The 19,187-nt window shown below is 43.7% G+C and overlaps 1 protein-coding gene across 7 annotated transcripts in view; it reads right to left on the minus strand.

The window, feature by feature from the left end:
- CEP89 (centrosomal protein 89) overlaps positions 1–19,187 on the minus strand; it is an 84,986-nt gene that overhangs the window by 45,771 nt on the left and 20,028 nt on the right. For 6 of the 7 annotated variants that reach the window (XM_005219049.5, XM_010814840.4, XM_005219048.5 and 3 more), the window contains 5 exons: positions 12,722–12,824; positions 9,879–9,907; positions 8,047–8,089; positions 5,358–5,576; positions 3,923–4,068 (listed from right to left, as the gene is read on the minus strand). In XM_005219049.5, coding sequence (XP_005219106.1) covers positions 3,923–4,068; positions 5,358–5,576; positions 8,047–8,089; positions 9,879–9,907; positions 12,722–12,824 — 540 coding nt within the window. The remainder of the gene's footprint in view (positions 1–3,922; positions 4,069–5,357; positions 5,577–8,046; positions 8,090–9,878; positions 9,908–12,721; positions 12,825–19,187) is intronic. The other variant, XM_003587232.6, reaches the window with a different exon arrangement.

A 19,187-nucleotide genomic window follows, 5' to 3' on the forward strand; every position in this document is an offset into this window, starting at 1 on the left:
CAAGGAAGCTCCTGTGGGCTGCAACTAAGGCCCAATGTAGCCAAATAAATAAATATTTAAAAAATATTTGTTTTGTATTTCTAGGCATGCCTATGTTGAGTATGCAAATATTTACAAATGTTATCTCCTCTTCTCAGAGTGACCTCTTTACATCCTAAGATCTTTGCTTCTTATTACAGTCTTTGTCTTAAAGTCTATTTTGTCTGTTATAAGTGAAGCTAACTCAGGTTTCTTTTGGCTTCTATTTCCACAGAGTACCTTTTTTCATCTCTTCACTTTCAGTCTAAGTGTTTATATCGGAAGTGAGTTTCTTGTAAGCAGCACACAGGTGGGTCTTGCTTTTTTATGCATTCAGCCAGTGCCAGTGAAGCTGCTCAGTTGTGTCTGACTCTTTGTGATCCCATGGACTGTAGCCTGCCAGGCTCCTCCATCCATGGAATTTTCCAGGCAAGAGTACTGGAGTGGGTCGCCATTTCCTTCTCTAGGGGATCTTCCTGACATGGGGATTGAACCCAGGTCTCCCACATTGCAGGCAGACGCATTACCATCTGAGCTACCAGGTAAGCCCATTCAGCCACTCTGTCTTTTGATTGGAGGATTTTAGCCCATTTATATTTAAAGTAATTATTGTTAGGTATGGACTTTGTCATTTTGTTCATTCTTCTCTGCCTTTCTGTTAACTCCTTTGGTTCCTTTCTTCTCTGTCTCTCTTCAGTTGTGATTTGAGTTTCTGTAGTGGTATGCTAAGATTTCTTTGTCTTTATATTCTGTTTATATACTACAGGATTTTACTTTGTGGTACCACGAGGCTTACCTAAAACAAGTTGGGTGGTGGGTGAGTGCTTTAGTTGCTATGTCGTGTCCAACTCATTGTGACCCTATGAACTGTGGCCTGCCAGGCTTTTCCATCCACAGGATTTCCCAGGCAAGAATGCTGGAGTGGGTTGCCATTTCTTTCTCCAGGTGACCTTCCTGACCCAGGGATCAAATCTATGCCTCCTACATCTCCTGCTTGGCAGAATTCTTTATAACTGCACAACTTGGGAAGACAACTTACAAGTCTATTTTAAATTGGTAAGTTTGAATGAATTCTAAAACTACATGTTAATTCTCCTCTAATTTTATGTTTGCTGCTGCTGCTGCTAAGTCGCTTCGGTCGTGTCCGACTTTGTGCGACCCCAGAGACGGCAGCCCATCAGGCTCCCCTGTCCCTGGGATTCTCCAGGCAAGAACACTGGAGTGGGTTGCCATTTCCTTCTCCGATGCATGAAACTGAAAAGTGAAAGTGAAGTCGCTCAGTCATGTTCGACTCTTAGCGACCCCACGGACTGCAGCCTATCAGGCTCCTCCATCCATGGGATTTTCCAGACAAGAGTACTGGAGTAGGTTGCCACTGCCTTATGATGTTACAATTCATATCTTTTTATCTTATGTATTCATTAACAAATCACTATAGTTATATTTCTACTATTTTTGTCTAACCTTCATATTAAGATTTATAAGTGATTAACCTACCAATTTTACATTAGATTATCTTTAATTTTACCATATATTTACCTTTACCAGTGAAATTTTTAATTTCATATTTTACTTTTACTAATTAGTATCCTTTCATTTCAGCTTAAAGAAGGTCCTTCAACATTTCTTATAACGCTGGTGGTGATTAATTCCTTCTGCCTTTGCATGTGCTAAAAACTCTTTATTTTTACTTCAGTTCTAAAGGACAACTTTGCTGGGTAGTGTACTTGTGGTTGGCAGGTTTTTTTTTTTTTTTCCTTTTAGTACTCTGAATATATTGTGCCACTCCCTTCTGGTCTGCAAAGTTTCTGATGGAAAAATCTGCTGATAAATCTTATGAGGGTTTCCTTGCATATAACAAGTTGTTTTTCTCTTGCTGCTTTTATGAGTCTCTCTTTACCTTCTGACAATTTAGTTATAATATGTTTCAATGTGGGTATCTCTGGATTAATCTTATTTAAAACTCTTTGAGCTTCCTAGATCAAGATATTTGTTTCTTTCCCCCAAGGAAGTCTTTAGAGTTATTTCTTTTAAAAAATATTTTATTTATTTCTTCTTGGCTGTGTTGGGGCTTCGATGTTGCATGCAGGCTTTCTCTAGCTGCGGCGAGTGGGGTCTGCTCTTTGTTGCCGTGTTCAGGCTTCTCTTTGAGGTGACTTCTCTTGCTCAGTAGTTGTGGCACACAGGCTTAACTGCTCTGCAGCATGTGGGATCTTCCCGGATCAGGGATCGAATGTGTGTCCACTGGCCTACCAGGGAAGTCCCAGCATTTTTTTCTTTTTAATTATTTATTTGGCCGCACCAGGTCTTAGTTGCGGCATGTGAAATCTAGTTCCCTGACCCGGGATCAAACCCAGGCCCCTCGCTTTGGTAGCTTGGAGTCTTAGCCACTGGACTCCAAGCAAGTCCCAGCATTATTTCTTTAAATGAGCTTTCTGCTCCTTTCTCTCTTTACTCTCTGGAATGCCTGTAACTACTTAACGGTATTTTCACTCTTTTTTAAATTATTTTTATTCTTCTGTTTAGATGAATTTCACTACCTGGTCTTCAAGTTCACTGATCCTTTCTCCCACTTGCTCTAGTCTGGTGCTGAGTCCCTCTATTGAATTTTTCAGTTCAATTATTATACTCCTCTGCTCTATGATATCTCTGGTACTTTTTAACATTTTTCTATCTCTCTGTTGAAATTCACACTTTGTTCATGCTCTCCTGATTTTGCTGAGCATCTTTATGACTGTTATTTAAAATTCTCTATTGAGTATATCACTTATTTACATTTCACTAAGATCAGTTTCTGGAGAAGGCAATGGCACCCTACTCCAGTATTTTTGCCTAGAAAATCCCATGGACAGAGGAACCTGGTGCGCTGCAGTCCATGGGGTCGCTAGAGTCGGACACGACTGAGCGACTTCACTTACACTTTTCACTTTCACGCATTGGAGAAGGAAAAGGCAACCCACTCCAGTGTTCTTGCCTGGAGAATCCCAGGGACGGGAAGCCTGCTGGGCTGCCGTCTCTGGGGTGGCACAGAGTCGGACACTACTGAAGTGATGCAGCAGCAGCAGCAAGATCAGTTTCTGAAGATTTATCTCGTTCCCTTCTTTAGAACATATTCCCTTTTTTCTTCATTTTCCTTTACTCTATATTGGTTTCTGTGCATTAGAAAAAACAGCCACCTCTCTCATCTTGACAGAGTGGTCTTGTATAGGTATTGAGTCTCATCAATTAGCCTAGCCCATGTTCTTGGTAGCCTCTCAAACCTCTGTGACTGTCCAAGCTGCTGTCTTTATTTTTAAGTGGTTACCAGTAGTTGAGGATGTACCAAATCCATCAGCTTCCCAAAGGGGAGGACTGCAGTCAGTATTTAGATTTAGGCTGATTAGAAGCCAGAAATTCAGGCAGCATCTGGGAAAGCATGCAGTTAAACCCATTCCAGGGAAAAAGTGAGAGAAGGGTGTTTTTGTCTGCTCTCTCTACACTAAGCCCAAGTATATAGCTACAGGGGATGCTCCTATGCCTATCATGAATGTAAGCTCCATTGACTGTGACAGCTAGATCATTTGGGAGCCTGTAAACACTAGTCTGCTTTCTTTTCAAAGTCTGTGCACTAACAAACAACAGCTATAACCCTGAAGAACAGGCTGAGAATGGAGCAGACAAGGACTTTTACTTCCTTTACTTTATATATGTTTATACTATCCTAATTTTTTACTAAGAGCTTTTATTGCTTTAGTTTTGACAAAAGGAGAGATGGACAGAGAAACAGAAAGGTGCCCAGAAAGACTGTACTTCGGATGTATCTTTTTTTATACCAAATTATAATAAATATAAACTCTTTGGAATTGGAAATCAATTCAAGGCTAAAATATCAATAAAACTGATTTTTCTTAATAGGAAACATTACCTCTTTCTTGGATAAATGCCTGAATTTTGTTTGATATCTACTCAGTTCTACATTCAAACGATGAACAGTCATTTTCAATCCATCATTTTCATCCACCAGTTCTTGAGCTTGTTTTCTTAGATAATGTAATTCAGGTGCAGCAACTACTGAAAAAATAAATTTAATATTATACCATAAGAACTTAAATTTATCACGATTTTATATAAATTGTCAATTGTCTGTCCTTCTTTCCCTTTAGGCTCACAAAGGCAGCAAATGACAATTATACAGATATAAATGAATAAAAGTTAATAAGTTTTTTTAACACTGATTAGTCAACAATGTTTTAGAAGTTTGTGAAAGTTGATATATATATGTATGATAAAGGTAAAATAAAAATTTTAGATTGGAAAAAATGTCACTATTTCAGATGATATACAAATATGTGCTCTGAAAATTATATAGAATAAATGGAGAATTTACTAGAACTAATAACCTTCCCACACAATAGTAATGTTCTATTGGAAAACATAATAGAAAATAGATCCCACAAAGTGATAGCACAAATAATATCAAGTATCTAGAAATGTGCCTAAGACAAGAAATATATAGGATTTGTATAGAGAAAACCACATTATGTTTCTTAAAGCCATAATAATAGACTTAGATAAATATACAGAAAAAACATTAGTGAATACTTACATGACCTTAGCACTATTGTTACTAATTTTGGCTATGTCACACAGCATGCGGGATCCTAGTTCCTGACCAGGGATCAAACCTGCACTCCTGAGAGTGGAATCATGGATTCTTAACCCCTGGAAACCAAGGGCATAGATCATAACAGAAAAATATCCTATACACATAGCTGAATTATTAACAAACTGAGAAACAAACTCAAACATATGTGCCATAGGGCTAAAATTCTTAATACATAAAGAGCTCCTATAAATCAACAGAAAAGATCAAAGCATCTCAATCCAAAGTGGGAATATTTATGAAAGAGAAAGAAAATGACCTGCAAAGATAATGAAAAAAATATTCAACTTCATCAATAATAAAACAAACAGAAATTAAATGAAAATGGGATTCTTTTTTTAACCACTCAAACTAGCAAGGAAAATATAATCTTCAACATTGGTAAGTATGTCATGAAAGAGGCACTTTCATATGGTGTTCATGGGGATAAAAACTGATACAAAACATATGTAAAATACTATGCTAAGAACCAAAAGAAGTACTAGAATTTCTTCAGCATAATAAAAATGATACAACAGGTGAGATTAAATTTCAACAAGTATAAGGATATTAATGAAAGACCATAAATAATCAAACCAAAATATTAAGAACATTAATATCAACAAATATTATAATAAAACATTAACTTCCAAAATAAGTACAAAATTTTGAATTCCTGTTCCTTCCTGTAACAAAAGAACTAGGTAGTTGTCCTCACCTTCCTGAGAGGATGCTTTCTCAACCTCTTTTGGCTTCACGTTTTCTTTTTTCATCCTTTCAAGTTTTAACTGCAGGTCTTTCATTGTTTTCTTTATTATGTTAAGCTCATGTGTAAGGGCTTGATTTGCATTGTTTAGGTGCAAATTTTCTTCCTTTAATTCCTCTAACTTTTCTTTGGTTATTTCTATACATCTTTGACGTGTTCTACCAGTTATATCTAAAAAAGGACAGGAAAAAAGTTTTAAATACTAATTGATATTAACAATTTTACATCAGAATTACAGGAGACTATCTCAAAAACCAAAGGAGCAACTTCTTTATGTCAGTGCCTGCAAAGAGAGTGGCCTATACAGCAAAGACTGTGATCTGTTAAGACTATGGTGAGCAGTAAGAAGGGTAACAGAGGGGGAAGGCAGGAGCCAGTGGAGGCCTTTTCTTATCGTAATATGCAGAGTGGAGGTTGTATCCTGCAGGCCACCAGGAGCCAGAAAGCCTTTCAGCAGAAGTATGGAAAGAAGGGGCTATACTCTCAGATGAATCGCTGAGGCCAGCGGTGAAGAAAGTGAACAGGAAGGAGGCCTAGCACAGAGGCAGGCAGATCAGTCTGAAGGCTCCTAGAGTAGGGACGGAGAGGAAAGGACATGAGAGAAGAATTCAGGGGCAAAAACTTGGCAGGGCTCAGCAGCTGATTGGGTGTGGGCAGTGAGGGAGGGGCAAGTCAAGAATGGAGCAACAAGATCTGTAGTTTGGAAGATATCTAGCCAGACAAGGAATACAAGCCTGGCAGGGTGAGGGAAGCTCAGGTTAGGACACAGGTCCAAAGCTCTGAAGAGAGCCTCAGCTGGAGAGAGGGAGGAGCCACCAGCATGTAGTTTACTTGCAGGCACCAGGGTGAGAAGAAAACCAGAGGCTACAAAGGAATTTAGGAAGGAGTAGAAAGACTGGAGGAAAGCAGAGAGTGATATTCCATAGGGAGATTAAAGGAAGTGAGGACTACAATGGGCTCCTGGCCTGGGCAGAGCTTCTGTGGGCAGATGGAGGGAGGGATACTGGCAGCTCCAGACAGCCTCCCCTGACCCCTGACACACACATATCCAACCCCTAGAACATGAAAGAAATGAATAACTTCACAAGTACACGAAAACAAGAGGCAATCTACCAGGAATCCAGGAAAGACATTTGAGATTAGACTGAAGATGGAAGCTGCAGCCTAAAATATGCAAGGAGAGGTCAGCTACAAGAGGGGGTGGGGGTGCTTCCAGGGATGTGCCTTGCCCTGGCAGGTGGTGGGGACACAAAATGGCCTAGAAAGGACTGACGAGGTATCTGTCTAGGGTGCCAGACAGAAGCAGCAGGGCTCAAGTCCCCCTGGGCCAAGCAGTACATATAAGCCCTGAGGACAGAAAGGCAGGCAGACCCCAAGGCTGGAGAAACCTAGGAGGAAGAGGAGCCTCCAAACCCCCTGGCTGACAAAACGCCCTGTCTATGGCCGACAGTCACTGGAGACAGACTGTACATCTGACAGCCCACTGGCTTCCCCTTCTGAGCAGCCTATAGAAATCAGATATGGCATCCCCAGACAGACTGGGACTCCCAAGGACCAAACGAGCACATCACCAAGAGCCACAGGAACTGAGAGAGGCACCAAAACCAGATAACAGAGGACAAAGTTGGCTGCAGCACAGGCTACAAGATTTGAGAATGAGTGCGGTTAAGATTTCAGAGAGATGTTTGTCAATACTTAATAGAAATCATGAAAATAAAGGGCTTCATTAATAACACAGATTCAAAGGATGGGCTGAGCAGCAGAAGACATACAGTGAAGAATGAACCTGTGGGCCAGATGTCAGAACCCCAGCAACATCCCAGAACACAGCACCAAAAACACTGAGACAGAAATGATGAAAACAGAGCCAATCCGACACGGAGGACAGACAAAAGTCTTGGTTACTTGACAGGGTTTTCAGACTACTGATGTGAGACACACAGTGAAAAATTACAGTATCCACTCTGGAAGCTAATGAGGCTCCCCAGGCTGCAGAGGGGAGAGGATGGCACCAAGTACCTCTGGACCTCTCAGCTCTGCCTCGAGCCCCTGAGCAGAGCCCCGTTTTCATGCGCCCCCTCTCCCAGGGCACGTGTTGCCTGAGCGCCGAGTTACTTCAGCTGCGTCCGATCTTTGTGACCCTATGGACTGTAGCCCACCAGGTTCCTCTGTGCATGGGATTCTCAAGGCTTACCACTGGCACCACTTGGGAAGCCTCCCCCTCCCAGGGCCTGTCCATAATCCCATAGGTCCATGAATCCCCCCTCCATCAACCCCAGGCTTGAGCACATCCCATACGGACATACAGCCACCATCCAATGTTTGAATGTCTGGACTCTCTCTTTTTTTTTGCGGGGGGTGGGATCACACCTCTTGGCATGTGGGAGCTTAGTTCCTTGACCAGAGATCGAATCCGTGTCCCCTGCATTGGAAGGACACCAGGGAAGTCCCATAAACTCTCTATTTTAAGGCAAACTTAAAGGAAGTTCAACGAACTGCTATCTCTTTCCAATTTCAAAAATGGGACAGAAGCAACAACCTTCACAGGAAAAAAAAGTGATCTTTATTTTATGTGAGACTGTACTGGGTGTTCTCTGAAATCTAAGTTTTTCAATCACAATGAAATTCAAAAGGCAAATACCTGGACAGAGTGGAGGTTTTTCACATAATGGTGGTTTTTCGTCCTACGGAAGGAAAAAACAGGACAGTAACGAATTGACCTTAGCATCTTCTAAGAGTGGCCTGGCACAAGTCATGTATCAAACATGTAAGCACTTCCCCCGTCTTCATTTCAGCTCTCGTAGTTGCTCATTTCTTTTACCTTTAGAAACTTTAATATTCCCTGTTTCTTTTAAATGAACCTAACCCTTAACAGTCCTCCCCTCTTGGCAAGCTCTCTGAGCAGCAGGGGAAGGCCTGCTTTCTTTCTGCCCTTCTGTCCATGAGTTTGGCATCTTTTGACTGAAATATAGGTGACTTATACTAATGTATTAGCTTTGTTGTATTGTAAAGTGATTCAGTTACACATCTATATTTTTCTAATTCTCTTCCATTATAGGTTATTACAAGATACTGAATATAATTCCCCATGCTACAGAGACCATCCATGTTGCTGACCCATTTTATATATAGTAGTGTGTGTTAATTTCATACGCCTAATTTGTCCCTCCTGCCTTCCCCTTTGGCAACTGTAGGTTTGTTTTCTGTATCTGTGAGTATACTTCTGTTTTGTAAATAAGATCACTTGTATTGTACTTTTATTTACTAATTTATTTTTTAGATTCCACATATAAATGATATATAATATTCATCTTTCTCTGGCTGGCTGACTTCACTCAGTATGACCATCTCTAGGTCCATCCATGATGCTGCAAATGGCATTTTATTCTTTTTATGGCTGAGTAATATTCCACTGTGTGTGTATATGTGTGTGTGTGTGTGAGAGAGAGCGAGAGAATATACACTGTATCTTCTTCATGCATTGATCTGCTGATGGACACTTCCATGTCTTGGCTGTTATGAAGAGTGCTGCTATGAACACTGGGATATATGGATCTTTTTGAATTAGAGTTTTCTCCTCTTCTGAATATATGCCCAGTAGTGGGATTGCTGGACGACATAATAACTAGCTTTTAGTTTTTTTAAGGACCCTCCACACCATTTTCCACAGTGGCTACACCGATTTACACTTCCACCAGCAGGGTTCCCTTTCCTCCACACCCTCTCCAGGGTTTATTTGTGATCAGTCACTGTGGTCACGTGCAGGTCCTACGAGTGACAGGCCACCAGTTCACATTCTAAAACACGTGATGTGACTGTAGGGGCTGAGCAGAGGTGGACAAAGCAAATTCTAACTGGCCCTCTCTCCTTGGGATATGCAAAAAGACCCCATAAGCTGCACAGAACCACGTTTTTAAAGCACTGAGAAAAGAATACAAGACCCTCCTTTTCAACTCAAAACTTAGAGGAAAGGGAAGTCTTTGAATTTTTGTTCATTTTTCTACTACACATCAGCCTGATATTAAGTTTCTAATTTCTGCTGAAAAGTAGATAAGGTTATAAATTAACTCTACCGAGAAGTTTTTAATTTTTAAACTCCCTTGACATCACAGAATTAAAAAGTTAAGTAGAACTATTTCCATGTCTGCAAACTGGTTACTGTCTATTCATTTTACAAAGTAGAAAGCAAATATAAGTGTTTTCTAACCCCTCAATATATTACATTCATTTTAAACTATGCAAAACATGAGTTTCTTCATGTTTTAAAACTATTTTTTAAAAAAACATTCAATAGTAAAGTGTACAATGACAGAAAAAACAAAAACCAAAAAAAAAAAGAAAGAAAACAAACTAGACCATGGAAAAGAACACTTAACAGAAGCTTTTTCCCCCACAAATCACAAAAGTTGTTTTGAAATTATGGTAGAAATTCTATTTAAAAAGAAAATCCATTTTTAAAAAAACAATTCTTACCTTTAATTTCAGAACAGAATGTTTTCCATCTGATGAAAACAGAGAGAGAGAACTTTGTAAAGCGGAGAAAGACATCTGACAGCTCTGAAGAGTACAATCTTAGGCACTCACCTCCTGCACACGAGCTGAACCAGCCCACGGACCGGCCCAGCTCTGAACTGCGCTCTCCCCCTGCTCGTTCCTGACCGCCTTCAGTGGCTCACACGACTGCAGAGCTCAGGCCGAGCTCCTCCGTGTGCCTGGGAGCTGCCTGCCTCCCAGCACCCTTGCCCGCGCCCTCCACCATTCCACCTGCCATTCCCCACGGGGGCGAAGGTGCCACTCTCCCTGCCTCCTCTGCCTCCAGCAGCAGTCCACTTGCTCAGATGCTGGTACCTCGACCAAAGGATGGCAGTGTCCAAGCTTCTTGGCTGGGTACTGCTAGGGTACAGGGTGGCTGGCACCTCAGGCTGGTAGCCTTGAGACAGTAACCATCAGCTGGCATTTATGGAGGATGTTTTGCTTCGTGTGCCTGCGTGCATGCTTAACTGTTCAGTTAGGTCTGACTCTCTGTGATCCTGTGCACTGTAGCCTGTTATGCTCCTGTAGGCAAGAATACTGGAGTGGGTTGCCATGCCCTTGTCCAGGGGATTTTCCCAACCCAGGGACTGAACCTGGGTTTCCTGCATTGGCAGGCGGATTCTTTACTGGCTGAGCCACCAGGGAAGCCCTGCTGTGCTTCACTCACATGACTGAATTTAATCCTTCTAAGACTCTTAGGAGAGGTGCACTCAAACTTAGAAGTGGGGTTAAGGAACTGGCCAAGTCTCACGCCACCTGAAAGTGACAATGTCCAGGAGCTTTTAATGCCCACCACAAGCCAAAAACCACTCTAGGAACTTCACTCTCTCCTAACCACCACCTGTGCTCCAAGTTCATGTTACCAAGTGTGCCAGTTAACACTGCCTTTAACTTCCAACCCCACCTTTACTGCCTGCTCCTGTTACTGCAGCAGCTCTCCTTTGTCTGGTGGTGCAATAATAAACCTCACCAGTAGAGGGTGCAAAAGAGACACTGGAGGAGGAAAGGGCTTGGGTTCTTCATTCCACGGGTGATGTCTCCACCCCCATCTATCGTCCTGGGTCCCTCTTTCTCCCTCCTCTCCTCCCCTCTTTCTAGATGGCCAGCAGCACTTCCCTACAGGCGGCTCCTCCTGGAACTCTCCTACAGACAGCAGCTTTCCAGTGAATTCTGTTAGCACCACACCTCAGCTAACTTCTCCACCTGCCAGCGGGCCAGAGCTGCACCCTTTGGGGCCCCATGTTAACTACATAGGAAGCAGCTGTTCCCTCTGTCATTCCCATATTCTTTAGATTTATTTCTACCCCTTAATAGGCAATCCCATTACAGTTAGTAATTCTTGACATTAAACTTTCCCGGTTCAAATCATCATGGACTTTCTTTCCTTTTTTTATTTGGCCACTCAGTTCCCCAATCAGGTATCGAACCTGGGAAGTTCACCAGGGAATTCCCTCACCATGTATAGATACTTTCTGTCTCTTGATTAGTTCTGACTGATAGTATGATGCATCAGGCTTTAGAAAAATAATGCAGACATTGGAAAGTGGATGGCTATGTATGAACATAAGGAGATATTCAGGACGTGTTATAAGATTTTTTTTTAAGGTAATTAAATATCATGTATGTACATACACATTCTAAGCTGTTAAAATTATACTTGATGGAAGTACAATTATGTATGTTTAACTTCATGTATTTCTGCATTTTTTACAGTGAGAAAGTATTAATTCTAAAAGAAACATACTTTCTACTTGAACTTAACACACACATGGATTTTCCCACAAGGATAGAATATGCTGTCTAACCAAGTGGCATTTTCTGGTACAGGTATTAGAAGGCTGGCATTCTGTCTTCCAATCAGTCCCCTTTATATGAGAATCTCCTTGGGCCCTGGGCTTCCATAGTGGCTCAGATTGTGAAGAATCTGCCTGCAATGCAGCAGACCCAGGTTAAATCCCTGGGTCAGGAAGATCCCCTGGAGAAGGGAATGGCTACCCACTCCAGTATTCTTGCCTGGAGAATCCCATCGACAGAGGAGCCTGGCGGGCTATAGTCCTATGGGGTCGCAGAGCTGGACACGACAGAGTGACTAACACGTATCTTACTTATCTCCTTGAGCCCAAGCAATTCCCTGAGGGTCCTGATAAAGTAGTTATCGGTGCCCACTGCATGCCAGGCTCTCCTTCTCACTTCTCAAACACAAGCCACATATTAGGAAATGGAAAACGGCCTTTGCTATTAATGAGCTGAATTCTCTCACTGTGCCAAACAAAATATACAAAGGTATGCCGTTCCAAAGCTGTATTATAAATATATCCATGCGTTCATTCACCCAAATCACCTGAAGTGACAGGCAGCTGTGGGCCAAGCCCTGCTACGGGCCCTAGAGCCAGCCTGGTGAACAAGACAGACAAGCTCACTCAGCCAGCCCGAGGAGCTCACTGCGCGCCCATCCCGCATGGCACTGGTCATGGGTGCAGAGAGGAAGGAGCACGTGGAGCTTCAGAGCCTGAGTCCCGATGCTCCCCCAGAGATCCTCTCACGACTGACAGAATGGCAAAATGGACTCCAAAGTGAAGGCCTTATGCATTAAAGACAACCAAACACCCACGCAGTCATTTTCACTGTATCCCAGGAAGAACAAAGCTCAGGGATATTCTCACTTAAAATCATGGAACCACGGTACAGAGGTGCAATGGTTATATGTTCCTCCAAATGAACCAATATTTATGGCCATAAAATGCTTTTACGAGAAATGTTTTAAAAACAATTTTTTTTTTTACCTTTTCCTTGTGTATTCTCTGGTGGAATAGGTGAGCCTGGAAACCCATCTTGTTCAGAAATACTTTCCTCATCTTCAGTGTCCACCCCGTGTGACGATGGAACCTTTTTGTTATCGAAGACAGAGGAACAACACGTGGTAAGCACTTCTGTATAAACTTCCTCCCAACAAACTCAGCTGTCTTATTCCATACCCTCTCCACTGCTACCTCCCCTCCAAGACATAAATGGACTACACCCGTGGGTCCCTCAGGAAAAGCGCAACGGCAAAGGCAGTGCCATCCAAATTATGCTTAAGCCAGCGGTCCCCAAACATTTTGGCACCAGGGACTGATTTCATGGAAGACAGTCTTTCCACAGATGGAGGTGGGGGGTTGGGGATGGTTCGGGCAGTAATGCAAGCCACGGGAGCAGCAGATGAGGTTTCACTTGCCCACCCACCGCTCACCTTCTGCTGTGCAGCCCAGTTCCTAACAGGATAGTCCGCAGCCCGGGAGTTGGGGACTCCTGGCCTAAGCCACAGAGACCTTCACAGCTATGCTGCACCGCATCCCACCCCATGCTACCTAGGCACCTGGCTTCCCCATTCCTGCAAGGAACCAACTCAGGAAAAGGAGCTACCTCCAGCCTGCTCTGTGCAGCACCCAGTACCACCGTGCCCTGGTGCTGATGCTGTGTTGTTCACCTCTACATGGGGCAAGAGCTGCCGACCTGCCCCGTGAGAACCCTCACCAAGGCAACTGTTGGGGATCGGGGCCCATTACGCTTGCTGGCTAGGAGGCCACTGTGAGTGTTTCCTGATGGAATGGGACTCTCCCCTCATCACTATCTGTGAAAAACTCCCTTGCAGGGTCACGAATGGTAGAGCTGCCCCCCACAGACCTGTGAGCTGGGTCTGGGACCACCCCGATGAGCAGGAGGCTGCCTCACTGGCAGAGCTCTGGGAGAGGGGGGGTGTGAGGACAGAGGCTGCCCTCAGGGAAGAGCAGAGAACCAGGTCTTGTACAATAAGCTGAGGCTGGTGCTCCCTGGGTGGCTTCCCTTCCACTATTCTGACTCTTCGTAAAATCCTGCTTATGTGATCAGCCTGGCTTAGCTGTGCTGTGCTGCAGGCCATGGACGTTCCATCCCCATGGGTGGGAAGGGGCCAGCATTGACCAGCAAGATGCCCACAAGAAGGGGCATTTCAGGGCCAAAAACTAAGGCTCACAGGCCCACCAGGCTGGGGGTAGGGGGCTCTGGGGTGACATGGCTCAGAGCTGCAGAAAGGTCTCCCACTCTACTCATCATTGAAGAAATTAAAAAGAAATGAATCTCTTAAGCTTTTAGCTCCTAGGGACCATCTGCCTTGTTTACCCTGTCAAAGGTATATTAAGCTACTCACTTTTATTTAGGAAGTATGAAATGCTAAGGCGACTCAAATACTATCATGAAAAGTGAAAGTGAAAGTCGCTCATTCGTGTCTGACTCTTTTCGACCCCATGGACTATACAGTCCGTGGAATTCTCCAGGCCAGAATACTACAGTGGGTAGCTGTTCCCTTCTCCAGGGGATCTTCCCAACCCAGGGTTCGAACCCAGGTCTCCTGCATTGCAGGCTGATTCTTTACTAGCTGAGCCACCAAGGGAAGCCCAAATACCATCATAACGATACCCTATTATGGAAAACTGCTTGTTAGTATCTACTTGTACAATGGCTGATAGTACCTTATGGCTGCTTATGCCTTATGATTATACATACACCACTCATCAGTATATACGAGTGGTACATACCCACCACACATGAATGTTCATAGAGCACTCTTCCTAAAAGCTCCAAACTGGAAACAACCAAATATCCACCCTTAGTAGAGTAAATAAGTTACTGGATGTTACAGCTGTCCGATGGGATATCACACAACAATAAGAATGAACCAACAACTTCCACACAATGACAGAAGGCTCTCAAACACTCCAAAGCATACAAAATGTATGATGAAAGTCACAGAATCTCTAGAATGTGCTGTGTGCTTAGCTGCTCAGTTGTGTCCAAATTCTTTGCGACCCCATGGACTGTAGCCCACCAGGCTCCCCTATCCATGGGATTCTCCAGGCAAGAATACTGGAGTGGGTTGCCATGCCCTCCTCCAGGGGAATCTTCTGACCTAGGGATCAAACCCAGGTCTCCTGTATTGCTGGCAGATTCTTTACCATCTGAGCCACCAGTGAAGTACAAAACTAATCTAAGGTGATTTTTCTAAGATCTAACCTGCTCTTGGAGTCAGGGCAGCGGTTAACTCTGGGGGAGCAATGACTCTTCGCAGTCACAGAGGACTTCGGCAGTCTAGCAGTATTCTTCTTCTTCTTTTAATCTGGGTGGAGGCTACTTTGCAAAAATTCACTGAGCTGTAAAGTTACAGCTTATGTGTCTTTTGTGTATATATAATACATCGATAAATAAGCCTAAAGAATTTGTGACAACATTCTAGAAACACTCTAAAGTTTTAATGCAAAGCATTGTTAAAAGTACCAAATACTTCAGAGTGTGAAAATCACCTGAGTAACTAAAAGAAAAGTTGTCTGGGTGCTGAAGGGAGAGAGGTGGAAGCCAGGCGCCCCAGCCACAGTGCTGCCATCCCAGTGGCCAGGAGTGGCCTTTCCCACATCCGTCTGCAGCCTTGGCCTAAGCGCCTTCATTCTCCTCCTGGGGAGGACGCTAACTAGGATTTTAAAGAGTAAAATGTACATGCTAGAATTTACAGGGTGATTATTGGTGGGGGGGAGAAGCTAGTATAACTTAAGCTAGTTGAGGGAAAGAAATAGAACTAAAAAATCCATCAATTCAAAAGAATGAACAAGAAAAAAGATACAGAGCAATAGGACAAGCAGGAAACACAGAAATGACAGATTTAAACCCAAATATACCCATGAATACATTAAACATAAAAGAACCAAAAGCTCTAGTAAAAAGAGAAAGGAAAATTTTGTCAAATTTGGTTAACAAAAACTATATACTGCATTGAATTATAAACCTTTTTTTTGGGGGGGGGGGTGGTGGTGTTGTGCAACATGTGGAATCTTGGCTCCCCATCAGGGATCAAACCCTCATCCCTGCATTGGAAGCAGAGTCTTAACCACTGGACCACCAGAGAAGTCCCAAATTGTACACTGTAAATGGATGAATAGTATGATATTAATATGTGAATTATATCTTGGTAAACGTAAAGAAAAAACAACTAGATGCTGTTTATAAAACACAGCTAAACATAAGGATGCAGGAAGGTTAAAATTAAAGGATAGGAAGAAATAGACCATGCAAATATCAAAGAAAGATGGAGAACGTCAGATGAAAAAGACTTTAGGGCAGATCACAATTTCAGAGATACAGAGGGTCACTTTATAGTGACAAACTGTTCAATTTACCAGGGAGGTAAGATTTGAAATTTGTACACACCTAAAAATGTAATCAGATGTAAAATAATACATCCACCCTGATCTCACACCTACACAGTTCAAACGTTAGCCTGTGGGATCTCTTCTCACCTGGAGGTGAAAGCACAGTATTGGGAACCTGGCAGCACAGCAAGGGCGCCTCAGTGTCTAGATCCCGTGACCGTGGGCTGAGCCGACTGTAGAGCCAGCGCTGGTGACCCTGGGGACGCAGAGGGTCCAGCCCCAGACAGAGCTGGCACCTTCCCAGGAGCCTCTCCTCAGATCAGTGATGCCAACGTTGGAGCCCCACCACAAAGACACACTAAACAGACACGACTGGTGGAGCAACAGAGGGGTCCAGCTGGCTCCACCCCGGGGTGAAGTCCAGGCAAGAGTGTAGTCAGACTGTGCAGAGAACCCAGGTAACTCGGGGTCGGGGTGGGGCTGCAGGCAGCTCTGATCTGTAAGGTGGAGGGGCCTTGCGGGCCTGCAGTGGGACCTCTATAGGTCTACAACATGCTGGACCTCCCCTGGTGTGGCATGTTACAGGGAACGAAACAAACGTTTGTGATCCATGCTTCCTCACTGCTGTATGGAGGAGACCTCACTGCTAGAAGGTGGCAGGGTGCATTCTGAGCAGCTTTTGGAATCGGCGGGAGTGACAGCTTGGTGCCTGATCTGTTCTCCTGGCCTTCTACTGTCACCAGCGGGATTCAAGCTAATACAGAGGTGCTCACATTGCTAGAGCAGAGTCAGTGATCTGCACGCATACACACTAACCGTGCGGATGTGTATGTGTAAATGCAGACAGGGAGACTGCAGGCACCTCAGCCCCGCCCACTCAGCAGTCAGTGCCCCTCTTTCTACCTTGCTGAGAGAATCCCAATTTTGTTTGGTGCAAGTAGGCTCGAATCACAGTAATCCTTCTCTCTTCAGCCAGTAACCTGTCAAGGGATGGGCATGTGACCAATGAGCATCCTGCTGGCGGGCCTCTGGAAAAAACATTCCCCGTCATCAACACAGCACTGCCTGAAGGACCATGCCCCGCTTCCTTCTTCTGCGGGAAGAACTGGCTGCCTCTGGTGATCACAAAGAGCAGGCCAAGGGAATTTCAGGCTCCTGTGTTCAATACGCAGCTGAAACAATTTTGGAATCGCCTACCTTTTCACTTTGTTGTGTGAGAGTTAAATGTCCATTATCTAAACCTTCTATTTGATTATTTGGAGGCAAGACGATGATACAGACACAAAGTGACCACAGAGGCCTGTCCTGGAGAGAAGAGGAGGGATGGGACAGCAGGGGTTAGGGGTGGTGTTTGCTTAAAAGCAGCATCAAACTTTTTTATAAGACATGGAAATTCATGTATACTTGGGTAAGAGAAAATCTTAAAGAAACTAAAAGTTAAAAACTGCAGAGAGAACGGGGAAACTCCTAATCCTCAAGAGCAGCAGCAAGAGTCCCCACTATTCCTTGGTCTCCAGAAGTTTCTAGAGATAAATGGTTCACACCTGCATGAATGATTCCTCTCTGGACCCAAGCATATGGCAGATATTCACATACCTGTCTGTGGGTAGTTGGTTGGATGAATAAATGAACAAATGAATGAATATATGGTATTTTATGACAGAATGTTCTGCAAATCCACAAACGCACCAATAGCAAGAATGTGTGACAGAGGAGCTCTAATAACATCGTATCAGTGATTCTATTGGAAAATGGTAGCAGGCATTTTGGGCTTCCCTGGTGGCTCAGCTGGTAAAGAATCCGCCTGCAGTGTGGGAGACCTGGGTTCGATCCCTAGGTTGGGAAGATCCCCTGGAGAAGGGAAAGGCTACCCACTCCAGTATTCTGGCCTGGAGAATTCCATGGACCATATAAGCCCATGGGGTCACAAAGAGTCAGACATGACTGAGCGACTTTCACTTCATTTCAGCAGGTATTCAGACTACACTCTCCTCACTTAAAACCTACTAAAATCAATGAAAAGAAAGAAAGAAAGCTTAGTCAATGGCCAGAAAACAGATACCAAACCTATGAAATTTGGAAGAAAGGGAAAATGTCAGAAGCTGCCAAACCTCCTCAGACTTCAGAAATGCAGGCGCTCTGACAGTCACAAAGTGTCACAGGTACAAAGGTTCAAAGTGATCCTCCGATGGGTGCACTGACAGCAAGGATGTGACGGTGCCAGGAGACATACAGTCATTCCCACGGGGCAGATGGGAGAGCTGGCGAGGCTGAAGGGAGATGCTGAGAGAGCCCTCCTTTACCCTCCAGAATCCAACTCTGTACTCTCATAGACGCTAGATACAGCACAGACTGACATGAGAAATAAAAGAAGAGATCCAGGAGATCAAGAAAAGTGATAATGCAGGACTTCCTGGTGGTCCAGTGGCTAAGACTCCACACTCCCAATGCAGGGGGCCCGGGTTCATCCCTGGTCAGGGACCTAGATCCCACATGCCCCAACTCAAGATCCCTTGTGCCACAACGAAGACCCAGCGCAGCCCAATAAACAAACAAAAATATTTTTGCAGGAAAAAAAAAAGTGATGAGGCCACAGAAAAACGTGTGACATAAATCAGCAGAACTCAAACAAGCAAAAGGCAAAATGAAATAAATACAGAGGTAAAAGTTATACTGTACGCATGCTCAGCTGCTCAGTCATGTTTGTCCCTTCACAACCCCATGGACTGTAGTTTGCCAGGTTCCTCTGTCCATGAAATTTTCCAGGCAAGGATACTGGAGTGGGTGCCAAGAAGCCATAAAACACAGTGACAAGGCGCTGAGAGGGATGAGGGTACACAGAGGAAATCACACAAAGTGATGCTGAGAAGAGAATGGAGGGACAAGGGATTCGAGAAAAGATACCAGACATGGAAGACAAATAAAGGAGACCCAACAAACGCATGTCTTGTGTTCCCAAAGCAGAACGGAATGAACCGACGATGAAACCAGTCAAAGATAAAAGAGGGGAGGAAAATATTTCCCAGAAAATAAAAAAAGGGAGGTGGAAAATCCATGTCTTCAGAATTATGTAAACTAAATTTCAGGAAAAAAG

This window comes from Bos taurus, chromosome 18, assembly GCF_002263795.3.
Source record: "Bos taurus isolate L1 Dominette 01449 registration number 42190680 breed Hereford chromosome 18, ARS-UCD2.0, whole genome shotgun sequence".
In the NCBI taxonomy this organism is placed as follows: domain Eukaryota; kingdom Metazoa; phylum Chordata; class Mammalia; order Artiodactyla; family Bovidae; genus Bos; species Bos taurus.